Source organism: Micromys minutus (genome assembly GCF_963924665.1).
Source record: "Micromys minutus genome assembly, chromosome: 5".
NCBI lineage: Eukaryota > Metazoa > Chordata > Mammalia > Rodentia > Muridae > Micromys > Micromys minutus.
The window spans coordinates 134,746-155,344 of NC_137974.1; the positions used below are offsets into that span (position 1 = coordinate 134,746).

Below are 20,599 nucleotides of genomic sequence, written 5' to 3' on the forward strand. Positions count from 1 at the left end.
TGTGAGTGTGGGGGAGGTGGTGTCTGAGGTAGCAGTGCAAAAGCTCCCAGAGTTTCTAAATTTCTTAGGGAGAGAAGGTTCAGGAAAGGAATCCAGGAAGTCTATCTTCTCCCAGGCTTTTGTGACCAAGAAAGGTTGTTCTAGGTTCCATTCCGAAGAAGAGGCTCTTATCTTCGGTTCTTGGTCTCTTTGTTTATCTCATCTTTCCTTTCCTCACGGAAAACTGAGGATTAGGGTGAGAACTAAGAGTGACTCCATGAAATCAGAGACTCCAGGGAGGTAACTTGAAAAAGTAGCAGGAAGTGGACCTCGGCTGTTAAGATCTGGTCCCTGGGTTCTGGAGTCAGAGTGTGGGCCACCTGGCAGATCAGTATCGGCTAAGACTCCTTATGTAATGTGAATAGATTTTTCTCACTTCCCTCTTTGGCTGGATTTTTAGAAGGCAAAACAGTAGTGGATGAGTGCTGTTCTTCCATAAAAGCAACACTGTAGCTTGTAAAAAAAATTTTTTTTTTGAGACAGGGTTTCACTATGAAGTGCAAGCTAGGCTCAAACTATCCTACTGTCTCAGCCACTCAAGTGCTGGGACTACCCAAGAAAATCAGACCTGGATCAAGGCTGTATTTTCTAGCTACATGAAGGGCAGAGGGCTCTCTTAGGGGCACTCTTGAGATTCTTAAGAGTTAGGACTCAGCTGTTTGGGAGAAGGGAGTAAAGCTCAGAATATTCCAGGGTCTGGGGTAGTGGTGGTGGTGGTGGTTTCAACAGTGGAGGCAGAATTTTGAAAGACTATCTTTCTCCTGACGTGTGGTGTCAGTTTCAGCAAGAGAGTTGCTACTGCTGAGTGAGCTCTGAGTTAGGACCACTCAGTTTGGGGAAATGATTATGCTTCCCGAGAAAGAACAAAGAGCACGTTAAGCTCCTCTCCTCAGCCTCCCCAGCCCCAGCCTGTATGCCTCACCTTCTCTGCTTTTCTGAGCCCAACTGATTTCCTCTCTTTGAAATGCATGAGAAGTCTTTGATAAAAATAACATTAATAAGAAGCAATTAATTTGGGATTTGTGAGATAATTTAAAGCAGGGGCTTGCCTGCGGTTACTTTTGTATGGGAGAAACTGTTTTTCAAAACAAATTAACAGTGTAAAAATATCCCAGAGGTAATGGGAAGAGAAGAATGTGTTTCATGGGTTTGGCACCATCCTTTTGAACATCCATAACTGGTGGGTGAATTTATTATCTAGTCAAGAAAATGACTCTGACCTGGCAGAGCTCAGGCTGGCCCTGACCTAGCATGCACTCACACCAGTCTGCAGAGGCGCTGACCACGCTGCTTCTCCCTCAGCAGAGCTCTCTGAGGTGGGCCAGGCATACCCAAGGCAGACAGAGGCAGGGGATGAGTTGCTAGTGGGAGGAGCTTAAAAGTGGCATCTTCAACTTCTACTTCAGAATGACTTCCTCTAGAAACTGGTACAGCAGGGCTTGGAGCCACAACAGAATCTGAAGACCTCATCACCTGGGAATCAGAGTCTCCATCACCCATGGGAATGGAGTGCTTGGTAGTAGCACAAGGCAGTTGAGGAGCAGGTCTTAATTTGCGTTCAGGCTGCTGATCAGGTTCCAGATCTGATGGGTTGCAGCCCATCAGAGCTGGAACCCCCAAGGGCTGGAGGCTGGTGAGTGGGCAGTAGTATCATTTGTAGGCATGTCCTTTCTGTGCATCTGCTTATGACCAGAGCAGTCGCCTAGCTCTGTGGTCAGCATACACTGGCCAGCTTGCTCCATATCCTGAGTGCCTCTGCCTATCAATTTATCTATAAACTAAGGTTAATAGTAACAGTTCTGTTTCACAGGGTTGTCATGAGGATGAATTGAACGGGTACAACGGATATGATTTTAGTGCTCAGAAACCACTGGGCATTTGCTAAGTAAATGTTTGTACAATAAATAACAGTGCTGTGTATTACAATGGGATGACGTCTTAATTTTTAAGTAAATCTGTCATGAAGACATTTCACAAACTCCAGCTGGCTTTCTTTCCTTCAAGTGCTAAGGCACACTTATGCAAATGAGCCCCCCCAATTTAACAACACAGCTTCTGTACATGCACTGAGAAATGATTTTCAGAACCTGCTAGATGCAAGTGAAGAAATGAATATTTATCTGTTTGTGTTTGGGGATGTAACACAAAATGGTGATTCTCTGTAGAAAATTGGCATGCTCACTTTCTCCTTCCCCAAACCCTCTCTGTCACCAGTCACACTTAGGCCAGTCCTCCTCCTGCTTCATCTCTATGCTAAAGTAACCTTCACTTCTTATTTCCCATGTACCCGGCCGGTTAACAGCCATATTAAGGTAACATGTTCTGAAGTGTGACCAGGCTTATTTTGAACTGCATTCAAGAAGCTGAGCTACTATGAAAAATCAAGAATGGTCCTGCCCCACTATTAGACTGCAGCTCTGACCAAAATAGATGAGCACGGGCTCTTCATCCTGCTACCAACTATAATTAGCCTGTGCAGCTAGAAGGGAGAAAGGCATTACACTACCAGTTAAGGCACTGATAGAAGACCCCGCTCAGGCCCTCCCACAGCCCCACTCTGTGGCTTAGCATTCCGAGTTTTGCTGGCCTCCATTACGTCATGAGTTCATGCTTCTCACACCTAGAGGAGCATCACCATTCTGACTACGAATATTGAGGTACAGCTGTTCCGATTCAGCTCTTCCTGTGGGAATGTTCTTCCTACTAGCCTTTCTCCTGCCATAACCTGCTTGGGCAATGTGATTTGGTATCCAATCCACAGGGTGTCCTCATTTACTAGGAGTGACAGCCTGCTGCATTCCTGCCTAGAACGAGCCGCCATGTACTACAAAGAACAAAATCCCAACATACTTTCTTTGCTGTCGATATCCTGATATGTCTAGAAGGGTTTTCCGAGGGAAAGACCGAAAGAGCTTCTGCACCTGCTGTTTCCATGACAACAATCTTTTTTTCTGTGTCTCTGTAAATGCCTGCAAAAACAAACAGGACTTTTAAATGGGTGATGCCGACTGGCATTAGAGGGGAAAACATACAATTAATAAAGGAAAACGCCAATGTCTCTACAGTAGCCTTTTCTCCCCACCTGTTTCCAACCTGGTCCAGACAGCAGTCAGCTTAAATCGGAACCATCTGTGCTGAAGATTCAGGTTGTTTGGCATTGGTAGCATCTGGTTCAGGCATTAAGCTTTTGACAACCTCCATTCTTTTTTTTTTTTTTTTTTTCTGTATTTCCAGAAGACCCACTCCCATCTTCCCCTTGTTTAACTCCCTCCTGCACCCTATTTGTTAACCGAGGATGAGCTGCAAAATTGATTGTTAGATATTCTAGCTTTGCACACCCCCTGCATTTTCATAATCAATGGAAATTCTAAGCCACTCCAAAAATCGATCTGCCTGATGGTGTGTGGTCACTCGAGTGGGCTGCAGGGCCTCGGAGAATGGCAACATTCTGTGACTGAGGGCTTTTTTTTTTCCTGAGAGATCTCTAGTTAAACAGCTTTGGGCACTATGAACCAATTCCCACCCACACGTAGACCAGCCCTGACCTTAACCTTGCCTATAGTCGAGGGAAGAAGGTAAACCTAATGCTTTCTCAAGTCTCCTAGTAATATTGGAGTGTAGGCAGACATTTTTCCTAGTGTCTGTAACACATGTTTATCTCATCTTTAGCACATAGCACACACCTATACAGTTTATAGCACGTACCTATGCAATCTAGAGCACATACCTACACAATCTATAGCATACACCTATGCAGTCTAGAGCACACAGCTATACATCTAGAGCATACAGCACACATCAATATTATGTCTCTGTGATATATAGTCTTTGCACTCACCATAGCCTAGGGTCCCAAGACCCTAATACAGGGACTTTCAAATTCAAATACATCAAAATCATCCAAGGAAAACATGGTTGTTAAGCGAGGCGGATGGGGGGGGGGCTCTAATACTCTAAAGCATGACTGAATAATCTAGGTTTTCAGCAGGCAGTTTATAGAAACTATCCTGGTAAAACTGCACAGGTCAAGCACTGTAGATTCACAGTATCCCAGCAGGTGGGGGTTCCAAGCCATATATGAGCCCCCACCAAGTTCCTGAGCTGAGTTTTGGAGCACATAGTGTGGGAAAACCATCTGGACAGATTGGTCAGCAGTAGCTGTGACAGAAAACATCCCCAAGTGGTTTAGACAAGAAGGCATGGGATCCTTAAAGTAGTAACAAAGTATTGCAGAGCAACAGACTAAATGCTTGCTTTCTATAAAGGAAACAGGTTTCTTGACATCGGGGAAAAAAATAGCTTAAATTTTCTCCTGAGGATGCTTAATCTTTTAAGGATGTAAATCCTAAAAAACATTGTGGATAAAAGCAAAAGGATACCACTTAGCTGTGGAAACACGATTCTCAGAACTGAAAATGTTCGAGAAGAGCTACCCAACTAAAGGACACAGTTAGGTCCCTGTGGTTGTGTGGTTGGGGTGCTAATGACTTGAAAGTGAGCATGGGGCTTCTCTACATGGTCTTTCTCTTTTGTAGGGGATGACCGTTGGATGCGCATTGATGCCTATAACTGGGCTCAAGGCTGACATTGTTGCATTAATAAAGGCAGGAGGTGGACTCTGATTTAGATTAGCTTATCCAGCACAGTTGTGCTGGCTGAGATGTCTTCGGGATGACGACTCAGCCCAGTGGGTCATGGGAAGGCAGGTGGGTAAGGCTCAAATCCATGAACCCAAACGTCAACTGAAGAGTTGGTGCTTTTGGGAAATTTGAGGGTTACTCAAAAGGGGTCTGTGAGGGTGAAGTGCATTGGGGGTGGTATCTGAGAGGTCTTCAGCTACAACCTTTACTCCAATAGCAGCACTAATCAAATGGCTTCAGGGTCTTAGATCCAGCTGCAGTGAGCCTGAAGGACAACTATCCAAGTCACAAAGGAGTGAGAGACCAGATGGCCCCCACAGACACCATTATGTTGATGATGTCTCCATGGTGGTACACAGCATCTAAGTGGATACAGTGTGGACACCCTCATCCCCAGGACAGGACCACATCCTGGGGTGCTACTCAGGGGGCAGTTCTTCCCAGCTGGTGGGCACTGAGCAAGTGAGATGAAGTTATGTCACACTTGGCTTCAGGGGCCTCTGAAAATGGAGTTCTGTCTCTAGCATTCCATTGTAGGGAACTTTCTAATGGCTGCTGTCTCATAGCAACCTCCTCCCCTGGCAGCCCAATGGCAGAGACTCATAGCAGGGAAGGAAGATTGGAGGCCTGCTGACTTCCCAGACACTATCAGTCATCCAGCTCAGGGTTTCTGCCCAGAACAATCTGTTTGTTTGGAGAGAGATGGCTGTTCTTGGTCCTGTAGTTTACACATTGAGTGCAAAACTCCAAAGGGAAGAGAGCAGATTGCTCCAAACCCACATCCAGAGAGTGAGGGAGGAGCTGGTCTGATAACTCAGGAACCAAAGTGAATTAGCATCACAGGTAAAAACTCAGACCCTTCCCATTCTTCACTTTACCACACCTTAGGGAGTCGGGGCCTTCCTCCTTAGGAAGAGAGGTGTCTCTGTTTAGTGAACACCTTCCAGATTCAAACCTGCTGGGGGACAGGAGATTGGCTGTGAAAAGGACCACTGTCTGAGGCTTGGGTCTAAACCTTGTCACTCTTGAACTGCCCACAAGCCTCCCAAGACAGGTGTGTGATGCCAACATGGAATCCTTGGCCGTGGAAAATTATCCAGCCAACAATCAAAGTCTCGAACAACACTTGTCCTTCCATACCAGAGTGCAGACCCCTCCATCTGACCCGAATTCAGGCAGAAACCTACCATGAGACCTGTCTAGCCTGTGAAGAAAGTAGTCTCTAGTAAACAGAAGATGGGACCACATTGTGTCCTCTATGCACTGAGTACTTGGGGGCTCCCAGAGAAAGGTCAGGGGTCTCAGGGAGGGCACATGGGATGGGAGAAGGGCCAGGGTAATGCTTCAAGGCCAGGTTAAGACCAACCAGGAGGCTTGGACACAGTTCCATGGAGGCAGCTGGACTCATTTGCTATTTGGTCTCATTGGGTCCAAAATGCTTGCGCTGAAGTAAAAACTGTCTTTTCCTCTTGTCTAGAAGCCTCAGTGATATAATAGTGGGCATGGGGATGGAGACAGGTCCCTCTGTGCTTTTATACAACATAGCTCTTCTCCTGAACCACCTACCCCAGACCACTCACAAACTCCCTCCTCCAGGGCAGAGCCCCAGATTCTACCCCAATACCTGTGTCCTCAGCAACTGGGCCTTGTTTTTTCCTTAAAGATTTTTGTTTTTATTTATGAATGTGTGTGTGTGTGTGTGTGTGTGTGTGTGTGTGTGTGTGTGTGTGTGTAGAATGTCCTGCATGTTAGTATGCACCCATTTGTATGGGTGCCCATGGAGGCCAGAAGAAGGTGTATAGATGTAAGGTCCCTGGAAATGGGATCACAGGGAGTTGTGAGCCACCTAATGTGACTACTGGAAGCTCATGCCCTCTGCAGGAGGATCAACTGCTCTTAAGCACTGAGCCATTTTCTCCCCAGCTTCAGAAGCCAAGCCTGGACCAGAGTGCCACAGATGGACTTCTGGTCTCAGCTTCGAAACAGAACTTTCTACTTCCGGAGAAGATGTATCCTGGGTTCCAGTGCTAGCTTAGGCACCCACCATCCCATCTTTGGGCTCTGAGGCACCATGTGAGGGAAGTTCTGCAGAGGTCTTATCATGGAAAATGTCCCTTAAGGCTCGTGGATTTGAATACGCTGCTGCAGTGCTGTTCTGGAAGGCTGTAGAACATTTTGAAGGCTTGGTCTCAGTGGTAGAAGTGAGGGCAGGCTTTAATGGGTCACAGACCCATCCTGGTTCTCACCCAACATTCCTTGGTTTGCTGGTGTCGTGCTGAGATAAAAATGGGGTGGTCTCAGGCTCCTCTTGGCCTCCTCTAGTAGAAGCTGCTTTTGCCTCACATACCTTTCCCATGTGGAAAACAAAGACTTTTTTTTTTTCCCTTGAAGGTTGCCTTTATTCAGGGATTTGATCACAGGAAGAGAAAAGTAGCTTATACACCTATTTTCTGTTTAACTTCCCCAGTGTACTTAGTCTCTCAGCCAGGGACTTGGCCTAACTGCTCCCTAAAAGTATACAGAATTCTTGCTTTCCCTTCTATCTTTTTTCTGAGACAAAACCAAGTGTAACATCAAGATTGCAACCAGCCAAGGGTCAGTTGGAGCTTCCAGGGCATGGTCTGGTCCTTTACTAAAACAAAGTGGTAGGGAAGGTCTCCAGCCATTGTTAGGCAAGACCTAACAATGTTCTGGACGGTTTGAGGAATAGTTGTTTCTGTTCAGCTGAGCAATAGGACTTTAGAGTAACTATCTTAGAGGGTGGCATGCCTGAGTTCATGACCTAGAGGGTTGATTGCTGTGCTCACAGTGACAGAGGCCTTGGCTGGGCTGCTGGGCTAAGTGAGTTCACGTTGCAGAGGAAACACTATCAAGGTGAGAGTCTAGGGAAGCAGTGATTGTCTGGGACAGATCCCAGGAGGGTGTGCAGAGGATATGATGGGTGGAGAGCATCGGACCACAGGATAGAAGGCTTTAAGAATGGCATGAGATGCTTGGGCCACTGGGAGACTGAATGGAAAGGCAGAGGGAGCCAGGTCTCTGTGCTGACTGCCCCTGAGGGCTATTGAATGCTTAGAGTTCTGACTGCCAACAAGTAAATGTGAGAGGGTCTATCCATTTCTTCCTCACATCAAAACCCCACAAAAGACTTCACTACCTTATTTATCTGGCCCTATGTTTTCCCTAATCTAGATCTTATAGTATTACTCATCAGGACAGGGCACCCACAGAGCCACTGATTGCCTGGGGCTGAGCCCCAGGATCCGTTCCCTGTGCATTGCTGAAAAATACCCACCAGCCTAGTCACACCCAGGAGTCTTCCAGCTTTTACATGAAGACTGCACTCAGAGAGTCTACCTGCCTCAGTCTCCTTCCAAACTTCAGATGGCAAATACAGGCTCTAGAACAGCCACAAATCCAAACAGGTCAGCCGTATCCACCCTGGTCATTATCTTTGTCTCTACTTTTTCTCCCTCTCTCCACCATTTTCTCTACACTAAAAGACACAGTGTGTTATCACGCAGTGTGAAGAAGACTTTATCTAGGTCTAGGTGGCAGTTCTGAGTGTTAACCCAGATCTGGTCACCTGGATTCTTCTGGGGCTCAAAGTTCTTCCCAGGCACTCATACATCAGCATTCTCTGTCTGGAGAATTCTGATGTCAAGGCGGCACCCATTTGGAATCTTAGAGGTGGCCACAGCCTAGTTCTGTCAAAGCTATTACTAATGGCCACATACTCGTCAGAAACAAGTTGCCAGAGACCAAAGCGACCACATCACAGAAACTCCGAACAGTATTTCTCAGCTGTGAGAGCAGGAACAGGCTTAAATCAGTTGCTACTCACCTCGTGAATGAGACATAGGTTTAAATTAGTTGCTACTCACCTCGTGAACAAGACACTTGTCTAAGAGCTGTAGATAGGAGCTTATATTTTCCTCGTCAGGTCTGGAGACCAAGAGCTGTGTGCACACTGTGAAATAAGAAGCCATGAGTCAGAACACTGCACATTCTCCTAGCCTCTGTCTCTTTAAGGACTAAGACCTTATGAGGGACGCCCGTGACATTGCATAAGGCTACAGAAGCTCTGGGAGCCTCTTCATTCCACTGAAGTCAAATGCTCAGTTGCCACAGGAGCCGTCACCCTCAGAAACATCGGGCTTGTTCCTGTCATAGCATTCTATATTAAGCCCTCAGACACAGGTCTGAAGACAGACGCTCTGGGAGAGGAGGAGCGGTGCCCGTAGTGCTCTTGGGTTCGCAGGTGGCGAGGGAGCGTCAAAAGCCTTCTGAGCCCTCTGCCACAGTGAGGAAACAACCCGATTTTTATGAATGAACCATACACCCTCAGTAGGTGGGAAGGCAGTGGTGTTTGTGTGTAGAGGAACAAGGCTGGAGCTACATTTTGGCTGGGATGCATGTAGGCGTGCATGTAGCAGAAGAAATCTGCCGTTCAGTCATTTGCAGGCTTATTTTCTTAATGTGATGCACATTTATCCACACACGCCTTCACCTACACACTCAAACACGTGCCAGAAAAGATGGAGCAATGTTCCTCTGTGGGTAGAGGACACATATGTACTAGGTTTCTCCCACACCCAGCCTTTTTTTTTTTTTTTTTTTTTTTGGACACAGTTTTTCTGCGTAGTCCCAGCTGTCCAGAAACTCATCCTATAGGCTAGGGCAGCCTCAAACTCAAGATACCCACTTGCTTCTGCATCTCCAGTGCTGAAATTAAAGGCGTCCCCACCACCACCCCGAAACTTGCTCCAGGTTTAATGGCCACATTCATGGTGCACACTGCCCTTACCACCTTACCATAAAGGCCACTTGCAAAAGGAGTCAGAGACTTGGGTGTCTGTCACTCAATGCACTCCAAGCTCAAGTTCTGGGGACCATATGTGAGTCCCTCCTGTGTCTGACACAAATGACCACCAATTCCATGTCACTACACACAGCTTCCAGAATAAGTGTTTATAAAAATACCACAGAAATGGCCTCAATGTCTACCCATGGGAACCTTGTTAAGCAATTTGTTCACACACACACACACACACACACACACACACACACACAGTTGATTAGTGTTCGACCTTAAAGAATGGTGCTTTTGTGTTGACATGAATATGCAAATATGTAATGTTTACGGAAATAAATATGAAAGGATCGTAAAACCCGTGTCAGAACGGATAGTCACACATCCACACATGAGGGTGACAGTTTTGAAAGGGCCACACCACATCCCCACATCCGACAGTAGCCGTCCCCAGAGAGGAGATGGTGGCTTTGGTGGGAGCTGGAAGGTTTTCACTTTCTACTGTTTTATCTGGTGTACTGTGTCCCCTGGGTGTGGCTTCTCACACAGCAGGTCCAGTTTAAAAGGGGGTGGTGCTGAGAAATAATCTCCCTAGACTGAGCCCCACCTTGATCCCTACATACCGGGATAGGCGTGGGGCACTCTCAGGTGGCTTTGTTGGGCCGGGTCTCTCTCAAGATGCAACAGAGCTTGGGGGTGGGAAGGGGTTTGAAAAGACCTGTTCTGGCCACTAGCTCCTCCTCACCCCTGCACCAGAGTTCAGCAGATTTAGATCTTTTTAGAAGACCTGTGTCAGAGGTGGTACCCCTTACTTCATTTACAAGACACAGGTCCACTTCTGTGGGTGAGAATTTGGCTGTAGACAAAACATGGTTCCTTCTTCCTTAAAGGAAAAGGACTAGTATTTACTACTACTTTAAAAAATAATCAGAATGTCTTGTGAAGGATGTTGGGGGCACAATTTATTCAAAGGTGGCGTGACCCACAGGGTCCATTTAGCTCTCTGCTGCCCTGAAGACATGGCACAGTTTAGTTGAGACTCACTGTGCTCAGGATCCAGCTTCAGGCTGTGTGTGTGAGCACCACCTCCCGCCTCATGTGCCATGATACCATCAGTCAGGTCTGAGCCCCTGTGGCTGTTAAAAGTGGCTCAGTAGCCTTAGGTTAATGAATGAGGTTAACAGCCAAGCAGGCAGGCGGCTGCAATGAAGTGTGACCTAAGTGTGACCTAAGTTAGACAAGGAGAAGGAGCTGCAGAGACCATGGGAAGGCACCTCATGTAGTCCTGAGGCCCTGTCAGACCGCCTCACCTGTGGGGATACTTGGCTGCCATTTAGAGGGTTAGAAATTGGAGCAAACATGAAAAAAACTAGAGGGAGGAAGGAGAGCTTCAGCCCAAGCTGAACATATACACATGCTGGTTGTGCAGTGCATTGCTTGAGTAAGCTGAGCCCAGAGACCACACAGGATGGAATTCTAAGGCTCTTTCACATGTGTAGGGCCCTGGGTTCAGACACGGGGGACTTATGTGCAATCACTAGGAACCAAAGGGAATTCACTCATAGTCTGCCTGTGGTATAGAATAGGGGTGGCGATTCTTTGGGGTTGGGCTCTATCAATGTGGCAAAAGGGAGGCATCGCATGGAACTTGGTTATGATCTACTTTGGGGTACTAAGAAGATCTCCAGGTAACTATGGGGTGGGGTGGAAAAGCTATGGTTTGAAATCTCAACTCTGCCAGGAACTGTGTACATTTTGGTAGACAGTTTATCTCATCCTGGATTTCCCTTTTTTAAAATGGGGTATTTGGAGCTAACCTAAGTCACCACGGTAAACCTCGGGTGTACTAGCCTCTGGTGCACAAGAATTATTAAGCAGCCACAAACCAACAGCCTAGGAGCACCAGAGCATCCTGTGAGGTGGATCAATGAAAGAAGGGTGTAAACCCAGGGGGCTGAATAGAAGAGTCTTGTACTCAGAGTTGTCCAAGACAGGCCCAGTCTCTGTTGAACTAGTTAAGTGACCAGGAGGTGCAGGGCCTGTGGGTCCAGCAGGGGTGCTCTCTGGGCTTTAGATCCAAGCCTGGGGCTTCCTCAATTCCAAGCCACTATTGCCTTGTGGGAGGGGCCACTGGTAGAGCAATGGTTTTGTACTTTGAAGCATCTTTTTCAAAAGTGTCTGTCCCACTTTGTTGTCTCCGAAGGTTCAAGGCCCAATAGATTCAGTACTGTAAGGGCCCAGCATGCCTAGTCCACAGACGGGAGTTGAGACCTCCGATGGGCAAACCTCTTGTTTCTGTAGGGTGCTAATGCCACCTATTGGTTATGGAAGCTCATTCAGCGCTCCCCACCTCATTGCAGCCCTCAGGACTCTTTGACCTCTGGCTAGGGCTCCCTGAAAGAAGAGTACCTTTCCCCATGACTCGGGTGAACTGTCCCGGGAGGTCCCCCTCCGGCAGAGGGGCGACAGCCAGTTCCCCATCGCAGCTGCTTAGCTGGGGTGGTTGCAGCCCACCGCTGGCACCGGCTGACACACTGGCTGTAGCACTGGTGGCTGCTGCAGCGCTGTCTTTGTCAGGGCTTGGGCTCTCCATCAGCGAGGGCTCACGGCGGCGCACCTCAGGGGTGGTCCTGGGAGAGCTGTAGGCCTTGATGGGTGTCAGGATCATCTGATGCAGCTCCTGGAGGGGGATGCGCAGGTTTCCACCCTCGATGATGTCCTGGGTTACAGAGAGGGGACTTCAGTGAGATTAGGGCAGCTGCCTCCCTCCAGAGCTGCTCCCAGACAGGACAGGGCTGGACAGGACAGATGAAGTTTATTATAAATAAAAACTCAGGGACCGTATAGTAGGGCATAGGTGGTTTTAGGTAGTCTGAAGAAAGACATGTTTAATGTGCAGCAGAACTGGTAGATGATAATTGCATGTATACACATATCTGAGGCTGGGCAGATGTCTCAATTGTGAAAGAGCCCGTGGTATCTAAATTCAGATCTCAGTCCCCACGTAAAGCTGGGACCCGGCAATGTTCACCTGTAATCCTAGGGCTCGTGAGGGACAGGCTCCCTGAGTATCTGGCCTAGCAGGGCCTGCTAGCTGCAGGCTCATGAGAGAACCCCATTTAAAAAATGGTGATGGGGGAGGATGGAGGAAAGCAACTGACATCAACTGACAACCTCTCATCCCCCCCCCACAGACATACACGTGCACACAGTCTCTCCCTCCCTCCCTCCCTCCCCCCTCTTGTTCAAATTTTCCTCTCCTCCTCCTCTCTCATTCCCTCTCCTTTTCTCTCTCTCCCTCCCTTTCCCTCCCTACCACCTCTCTTTCCCTATCCCCCTCTCTCTCCCTCCTCTCCCCCCCACATACACACACATGACTATATGCACACTTGAGCGTGCACACACATATACACTCACAAATACAGTGCATATATTTTTATATTCTGGGCATTACTTGTTAGAAAAAGTAAAGTGTTTCTGGTAGGGATGATGGGGTTTGGACAGGCCCAGGTAGCTGGGGTCCTAGCTGGGGCCATGTGGGTGTGAGGGATAGGATGAGCCCCTGCCACCATGCATTGGCAGTATTAATGCAGCTCTGGTTGGTTCTCCCTGGGATCTAGAAGGAACACTGCCTATCCTGGTCTTAATTACAAATAAAGCACTTCATAGCTCTAGAGCCCAGATTAGCAAGAACACGATTTTAAAAGCTTGACATACAAAGTCCCAAAGCATTTCTAAGGTCCTCTTGTATGAAGAAAATGGCTTGATGGTGACAATGAATACGGAGTTAAGAAACAAGAGCACTTCTGACCCCAACCTTTCCATGAGGGGACAGGACAAAGGAAAGCTGCTGGGAACATGCTTGGGGTTCATCCCAGTTCTGACAGGCAGTGGACACTGGCAAGCCAAACCCCTTTAACTGCTGGGATGCTGCTCTTTGGGTAGGCTGTATGTGGAAATGAAGCATGGATTATGATTTGATCTAGTTACCACACATTTTATTTATGAAGGGAATGAAATTCTAATTAGCCCTAGAAACATCCCAAGCCTGCTCAGAGCTACCATATAGTCTAAGTAAACTACCTCTGCTCCCCCGACGCTGAGGTTTTGGATACAAGTTCTCCCTCTATGCATCGGGTGGGCCTGGAAGTCAGAATCTTCCCGCCTCAGCCGGAGTCTCAGGCTGAGTCTCAGTCCTGTACCCTGACACACATGCCTCTGAGCTGAGGGCTCAGGACCGAGTCTGGCCCCTTGGCTGGGAACACCGTGGTTTAAGGAGCCAGTAACCGGGTAACCTGCTGTGCTGCCCTCAGCATGTGCTTTTCATTGCTCCCACCTTCCCTGGAGTCTAGGCCCAGTGTGGAACTGACCTTGGACCTTGACTCTCTGAGAAAGGGGCAGGGCAGGCTCACAAAATTAGCCACATTCAAAGAATACCTACTGCCTCTCCTGACTCAACCACCTGAAAAGTGTTTGCACTCTGTTTTCCTCCTGCCCAGCACATTTCTGCAGGGAGGGAAAAGAGAGAAGAAATGTGGGGGGGAGACAGGTGGGACACACAAGGCCTTGCCTTGTTATCTTGGTGGCCAATGTCACCATGTGAGCAAATGTATTTGAGACACTGTCAATTACTTTAGAGCCCTTTCTGGCTTGTGCTTCATGGTTTGTGAGGGAGATTTTGGTTATACTAAGAGCTAAATTGTTTGCCAGGAAACAGATATAGCCAAAGGATACCTCCTGTGGTAACCTACAAGGGTGGTGGAGCGACCATACCGAGAAAAAATACTGAGATGTCTCAGTAAAATGCTCGTTTTGTCAGTTGGAATCACCAGAAGTTACATCAAAAAATAAAAAATAAAAATAAAAGTCAGGTATAGCAGCAGCCCCAGACAAGAGAGAAGATCTGTGCAGCTCACTGGCTGTGTGGCCTGTTTGGTGAGCTCCAGGCTAGTGAGAGACCCTGCCTCAGTACCTTGTGACATCAAGTTCACACTCCAGGGCTCAGATGAGTGTAATGTTGGTCTGAATGGAACTCAGTCTAGTGTTCTCCTTAACCTGTGGGAATTAGTTTTCCACACTGACAAGTCCCTATTGATCCTTCCATCCCCAAATGTAGCCCTACATTATAAACACAAAGGCAAAGGGAAGCTGTCATTGACTCAGAGCTACCAAGCAAGGACTTGTGGGGAAGCAGATAACAGGAACTTGGGCCTATGGATGGCACCCCAGAGATCTCTCAGGGACAAGCAGGAAAGGAATTATAGTAACATCAACCTAGCACTGGCCTTCGAGGAGGGCAGTTGAAAAAGTGTTTTTTTTTTTTTTTTCCGATAAATTGCAATCCCCAGAAGGACAACGACTGGTTTGGTATCTTTCCTGGACATCGGATAATAACAAGGTGTAAAGAATCAGAAGGAGTGCTTTGGGCAGCACAGTGCTCCCAGAGTCTACGTGATATGTCAGGACATCCTTTCCCTCCAGGAGGTGATAATTTGAAGCTTTCCTGTTTCTACCTATATCTGTTCTCTACAGCTTTGTTCTCCCACCAGTCTACAGCCATGCTCCACAGCAGCTGGGCGCTGTTGTAGGTTGGGAATATAAAAAAAAAAAGTCCTCCTCCCTACCCTGAGAGACTCGAGTCTTGGATCCATATGGCAAGATACTCTGAGGACAGGACAGAGATTCAGGGAATAGAGGGGTGGGCCTGCTGGCTTACAAATTCATGATCTCTCTCCTCTGTTGCCTCTCTCTTTGTCTGTCTCTTCTCCCTGCCGTGTGTGTGTGTGTGTGTGTGTGTGTGTGTGTGTGTGTGTGTGTGTGTGTATTGCATTTAGGGAAAAGGCCAGCAAACAGCACAAGGGACAATTGGATGAAAGGAGGGGCATCAAGAGATGAAGGAAGGTGATTCTGAACATGGACCACAAAGTGACTTGCTAATGAGGGGTGCTCCTCTGAGTTCCATTTTCTTATAAGAAGCCACTGTCCCGATTGCTGTGTGAGGAGGTTGTTCTAGGGCCAGATGCAGTAGTGTGCAAAAAGCCTAATGTGTTTGGCTAGTATACAGCATTATTACCTAGAAATATTTACTACTCAATACTATCAAGTTGAATTACTATTTTTATGCAGCAGTTGCCAAGAATAGGATCACCAATGTTACCAAAAGGCTAAGATCTAGAATGTGGAGAAAAGACAGACATCTCAAGGAGCAGTTTTTTTCTCTTTGAATAGGAATAAACAGAACTTGTGTGTGTGTGTGTGTGTGTGAGTGTGTGAGTGTGAGAGAGAGAGAGAGAGAGAGAGAGAGTGTATGTGTGTGTGTGAGAGAGAGAGAGAGAGAGAGAGAGAGAGAGAGAGAGAGAGTTTGCCTGCACTAGCAAATGAATGCATCACCCTAGAAACTTGATAACATCAAGTCTGTAGACTAAGAAAATGGGTATGTTTCACAATCTGGGAATATTTTGCAAAGGTTCAACGTATAAAAAGCACATGGAGGCATTTTCTTACTAAATATTAATATTAAAAATCTCTTCCATTTTGGATTTTCTTTTTTTCCCCTTGCCTTTCGAACAGCTCACAAGGCCTACAGTTCTGTTTATGCCTCATCATACAATCATGAGGTGACATCAGGCTTTCTGAGTTTAATCTCTACTGTTCTCTGGAGACCTTTTCTCACTATGCCTGGCGTGTCAGCTGATCACCAGTTCAGGGGCAATGTCTGCTCTTCACAGTACATGGAACATTTAAGGAACTTACTGGAATTGCTCCATTCCCCTCTTTGGTCCCTTGAGGTAGAGCTTACTGCCCAGCCTCTGTTACCACAAGGTCCTTCTGATAGCACTCCCTAGAGGCTGTTCTTCAGCTTTTGTCACTCAGCACACTCTTGGGGACACCCACTTACAGTTACACACAATTCTTTCACGTCTGGGTCATTCATGACCTGCCATGTTGGAACTCCCAATCTGCTTTCTGGTCACCAACTTGCTATTTCCTCCTTGGTGTCCCACAGGTGCCACAACAAACTATACTCCTTTCCTCTTCAGGTCCCCATTAAGTCCTATAATTTATATGTCCTCCAAATACCAGATCATATGACTCAAACCTTCTAACAACTGCTGGAACCCCTCTATCTGAGTTTTGCGTTTCCTCCTTCTTTGACTGTCTTGGTTTAAGGTCCCGTCAAAACAGCTGTGGTCTCTTTGACTGTTCCCAGCAGCATCTGGCCTTGACCCAGGTGTCTAGGGAAGTTCTCTCTCTGACCTTGGGGGTGATATTATCACCCTGGTTTGAGTGCTTAACAGCTAGCATATCTTTCTGTCTCAGTGCACGTACCCAGGGCCAGGAATCACATACCACTCATGGTTATCCTTCAAGGATGGGCAAAGTGTGTTCAAGCATCTGTTCAGCAAGCATTCAGTAACTAAACAGAAAGGCTCAGAGAACGCAGTCAGAAGCGTCTACAATTATGAACTAGCTATGGGCGGGGTTCAGCCATCTCCTTAGATGGAAGGTTCTGTGTGAGGTAAGAATGCCAGATGCAGGCAGGGGAATGGTGGTGACCAATCCAACAGTGCCATCAGCTGGGGTTGGGAGAAAGCCTTTGGATGAGTCTCTGGGCCACTAGTAGGAGGTGACAGCTCCCTCCCTAAAACAGCAGGAAAGATTTCAGGAGATCAGATGAGAGAGAGCCAAGCTCAGCTATCAGAACACTTGGTGTGAGCTTAATGCAGTCATCCAACAGGCATGGCTTTTCTTTCTTCAGACAAAGACAGCGAGCTTGTTCTTGTCTTGCTCAGTTGCAGCCATCCTGCCTGAACTTGGCATCTTTTTATCTTTTCCATTTCAGGAAACCATGGTGGAAGCATTGTTGTTTAGTCAATGTAACTGCAGGTATAACTCTAGAACACAGAACATCCCTGAAAGCTGCTGCTAAGTCAAAAGAATATGACCCTATTAACACACACATACACACACACACACACACACACACACACACACACACACACACACACAGATACATGAATGTCATCTCAAGGATGAGGGCAAAAGGGAGCTGTGCTTTCTCATCCACAGAGGGTATTAATGAATTCCTAAAGGATGCTCCAGAAACAAGAGGGAACAGGCTTACAACATAATCTTCATTCAGAACACTTTCTGTAGTTTCCAATGGACACGGAGTAAATTGGCCTTTTGAATGTTCTCCAAAAGAGAGAACAGTTTCTTAGATTAAAAATAGCCATAATCACTTTGTTAGACAAGCTGCTTGGCAGAGGAGTTAGCATAAAATTAAGAACAACACCCAAACCTCAGGTTTCAGGGAGAGCTTACACATAATGTGTAATCCCCTTTGTTTAATCATGGACGAGCAGGGACAAGCACGTGAGTACTTCTTACCTATCTGCCCAAAAAGATTTAAAAATAAAAGTTCCTGATACTATATGCATATTTCCCAAATATTAGTGATACGTCTTATGGTACATATTAAATGCAACTTAACATTGTACAAGTAAAATTAAGTGCACATATATCTTCATGAACAACATAACATTCCCAGTCCATTAAAATGCCTGCTTTGGGAACTTGCTGGAGCCCTGCCTTATTTAGTACTCTGTTGCTTCCTGAAGGTTCCCTGGATTTACTAAGAGCTTCAAACTCACAACCTATAGCTTGTGTTGCTAGCCAGGGAGACACTAGGTATCTAGAAACTGCTCTCAACACCAGAGTAAGCAGGTAGCTTCACAAACAGGTAGTATGCAGGCATCTTTTTGTTTCCATGAAAAAAATAAGCACAGAAAGGAATGTGGGGTCTATAATTCATTCTATAATTCATTCATCACTGCCGGCTGCAGTCAGGATTCACAGTTGAGATTGTTTTTGGTGCTACCTATTCTGTCTGAGTCATAAAGATGGATCCTGTGGTTAGGCTGAACTCTAAAGACAACTCTGTCTGTACCAATGCTCTCCATTCCTCTGTGAAGCCTATAGTACACCTGTTGATGTTTGCTCCTCCCAGAGGGCTTTCTCTAAACCAGACGCCAGGGATAGACAGAAGATATAGGTATGTTAGTGTTTCCTGTGCTGTTCTGTGTCTGCTGTTACTGTGTATAGGACAACTCACCAGACTCTGTGGTTGCCTACAAGGCCAAGATAATGGGCAGAGCAGAGGGAACATTGGCTTCAACTCACCCAAACCAAGGCACAGTAAGTCACCAGCAGCTTGGACCTAGAGGAATTAACTCATTACATCATCAGGATCCAAGGAAGAATGGGGTAAACAGGAATCCTCATGATGGTCATTTCTTTTCTCTGACAAACAGGGAAATCACATGGCACCCTATGATCTAATAAGTGACATTCTGTGTTCTTTTAGACTGTGGTCCCACAAAGAAGCTGAAAATGTACCCTGGGCCAGTTGCTTACTTACCCTTTCCAAAGACTTCAGGAGGTTCTGTCTTTCTTTGAGCTTCTGAATACTGATTACAATTTTGTGCCTTGCACCTTTGGTAACATTCTGCAATCAGATGCAACAACACATTAGAACATCTCATACTCAAGAATCAGCTTAGAGACCCTCAGAGGCTATGCTTGCGGTAGTTAAACCTTTTGTTCCTACATGTTCACGAGCAGGCCAGTATGTTTTCCTCTTGTTACCAGTGTCCAAACCCCCTTCTTAGTCACTATACTGACTACATCTGGTTAGCAGTTTGCCTGTGGCCTTTAGGACGCAGAGCTACATAACTGCAGATTATCCCACCCAGAGTAAGATGTCTTCACCTTCACCATGCTAAATGACCTTTACAGCTTTGTTCAGGACTTGCCTGTCCTCAGGAGGTTTGACTTCCATCCCTCTTGATTTCCCTGGAGGCTGTACTATAATTTAGTCTTTGCTTTCTCAGGGCAGAAGACATGATGCCCAGGACCTTCCACATGCACCACCACACAGGGAAAGTCTGTTGCTTTACAACCTCCCTTTTCCTTTCCATGATGCCCAGTGTTTCCACTCCAGGTAAACATGCGGAGTTGTGGGGATTTTATTGTATACTGGCCGCAGCGGTCCGTGGGAGGACTTCCTTAGAGCCTTGATTATAGTCATTGGACACTTCCCTCTTTCTGAAGCAGGTCTCTGATGCAGAGCTCTGGCCATCTCTGTTCCCTGGCAACCATTCCAGAGTTCCTCCTTCACCAGTGAAGGTCAGAGGATGGCACAGGCAGCAATGCCCCTGCAAACACTGGGGATGTATTTCTGTTTTGCTGTGCTTTTGGGATCCAATGAATTCAATTATTTCGAAAAGCTTGTGTCAGGTTCTAGCCCTACCCTCCTTGGCAGGACTTTCTCCCTTTGGAAAAATCAGAGCAACTGATGGCTTGGATTTTTCTCTCAACTTTGACCTAACCACAGATTGCTCTTTGAAATAGTTCCTGTCAAGCCCTGGGATCTGAAGCGGCAGCTGAGGTCCAGTGTTGGGAGTGGTGGTAGAAATGTTAGGAAGCTGAAATTAGTGCAGTGACTCCAGGCTTTGTCCTGCTCTCAGTCCTGGTATTTAGCCAGACCTGCAAAAGGGGATCTGAGGGTGCTGAGTAAGCAATACGAAAAGCCGAGGCCGGTGGGGAGCCATGTGGCAGCTAGGCCCTGCTCTGCATGCTCCAATCTCTCCTTCCTGTGGGACAGATATTAATTTATTTAGACCACCAGTTTCTTCAAATTATCACTCAGAGGAAGCTGGGCTCAATTCGAAAGAATGCAAACAGCATTTTTAGACAAGAGAAACAAAAACACACGTTAGATCCGTTGGCCAGAGCCTGACATGGCAGAAATGGTCTTAGTTTCAGGGCGTAGGTGTCGACTGGTGTTTGCACTCAGATGTTGGGGGAGAGACCTAAGAATGAAGAAGGGATTCTGTTCTTTTATGACTTCAGAAGAGAAAAAAATTCAAAGACCTGGATATCTCACCTGCCTTCACAAGGTGGCCAAAAGGAAGCATTATCAATAATTTACTCTGATCTCAACTAAGACCAATATAAATGATTTTGGAAAAGTGTCATGGAGTGGCTAGTGTTTTCACTAGCAGTCCAGTTAGAAGTTAGTGGATATGTGACCAGACGGGATAAA

At 46.7% G+C, this 20,599-nt stretch overlaps 1 protein-coding gene across 4 annotated transcripts in view; it reads right to left on the bottom strand.

Annotated features, from left to right (window-relative positions):
- SAMD4A (sterile alpha motif domain containing 4A) overlaps window positions 1–20,599 on the bottom strand; it is a 205,736-nt gene that overhangs the window by 13,090 nt on the left and 172,047 nt on the right. For all 4 annotated transcript variants that reach the window (XM_080916813.1, XM_080916812.1, XM_080916815.1 and 1 more), the window contains 4 exons: window positions 18,914–19,000; window positions 11,902–12,211; window positions 8,564–8,649; window positions 2,890–3,008 (listed from right to left, as the gene is read on the bottom strand). In XM_080916813.1, the coding sequence (XP_080772939.1) occupies window positions 2,890–3,008; window positions 8,564–8,649; window positions 11,902–12,211; window positions 18,914–19,000 (602 nt within the window). The remainder of the gene's footprint in view (window positions 1–2,889; window positions 3,009–8,563; window positions 8,650–11,901; window positions 12,212–18,913; window positions 19,001–20,599) is intronic.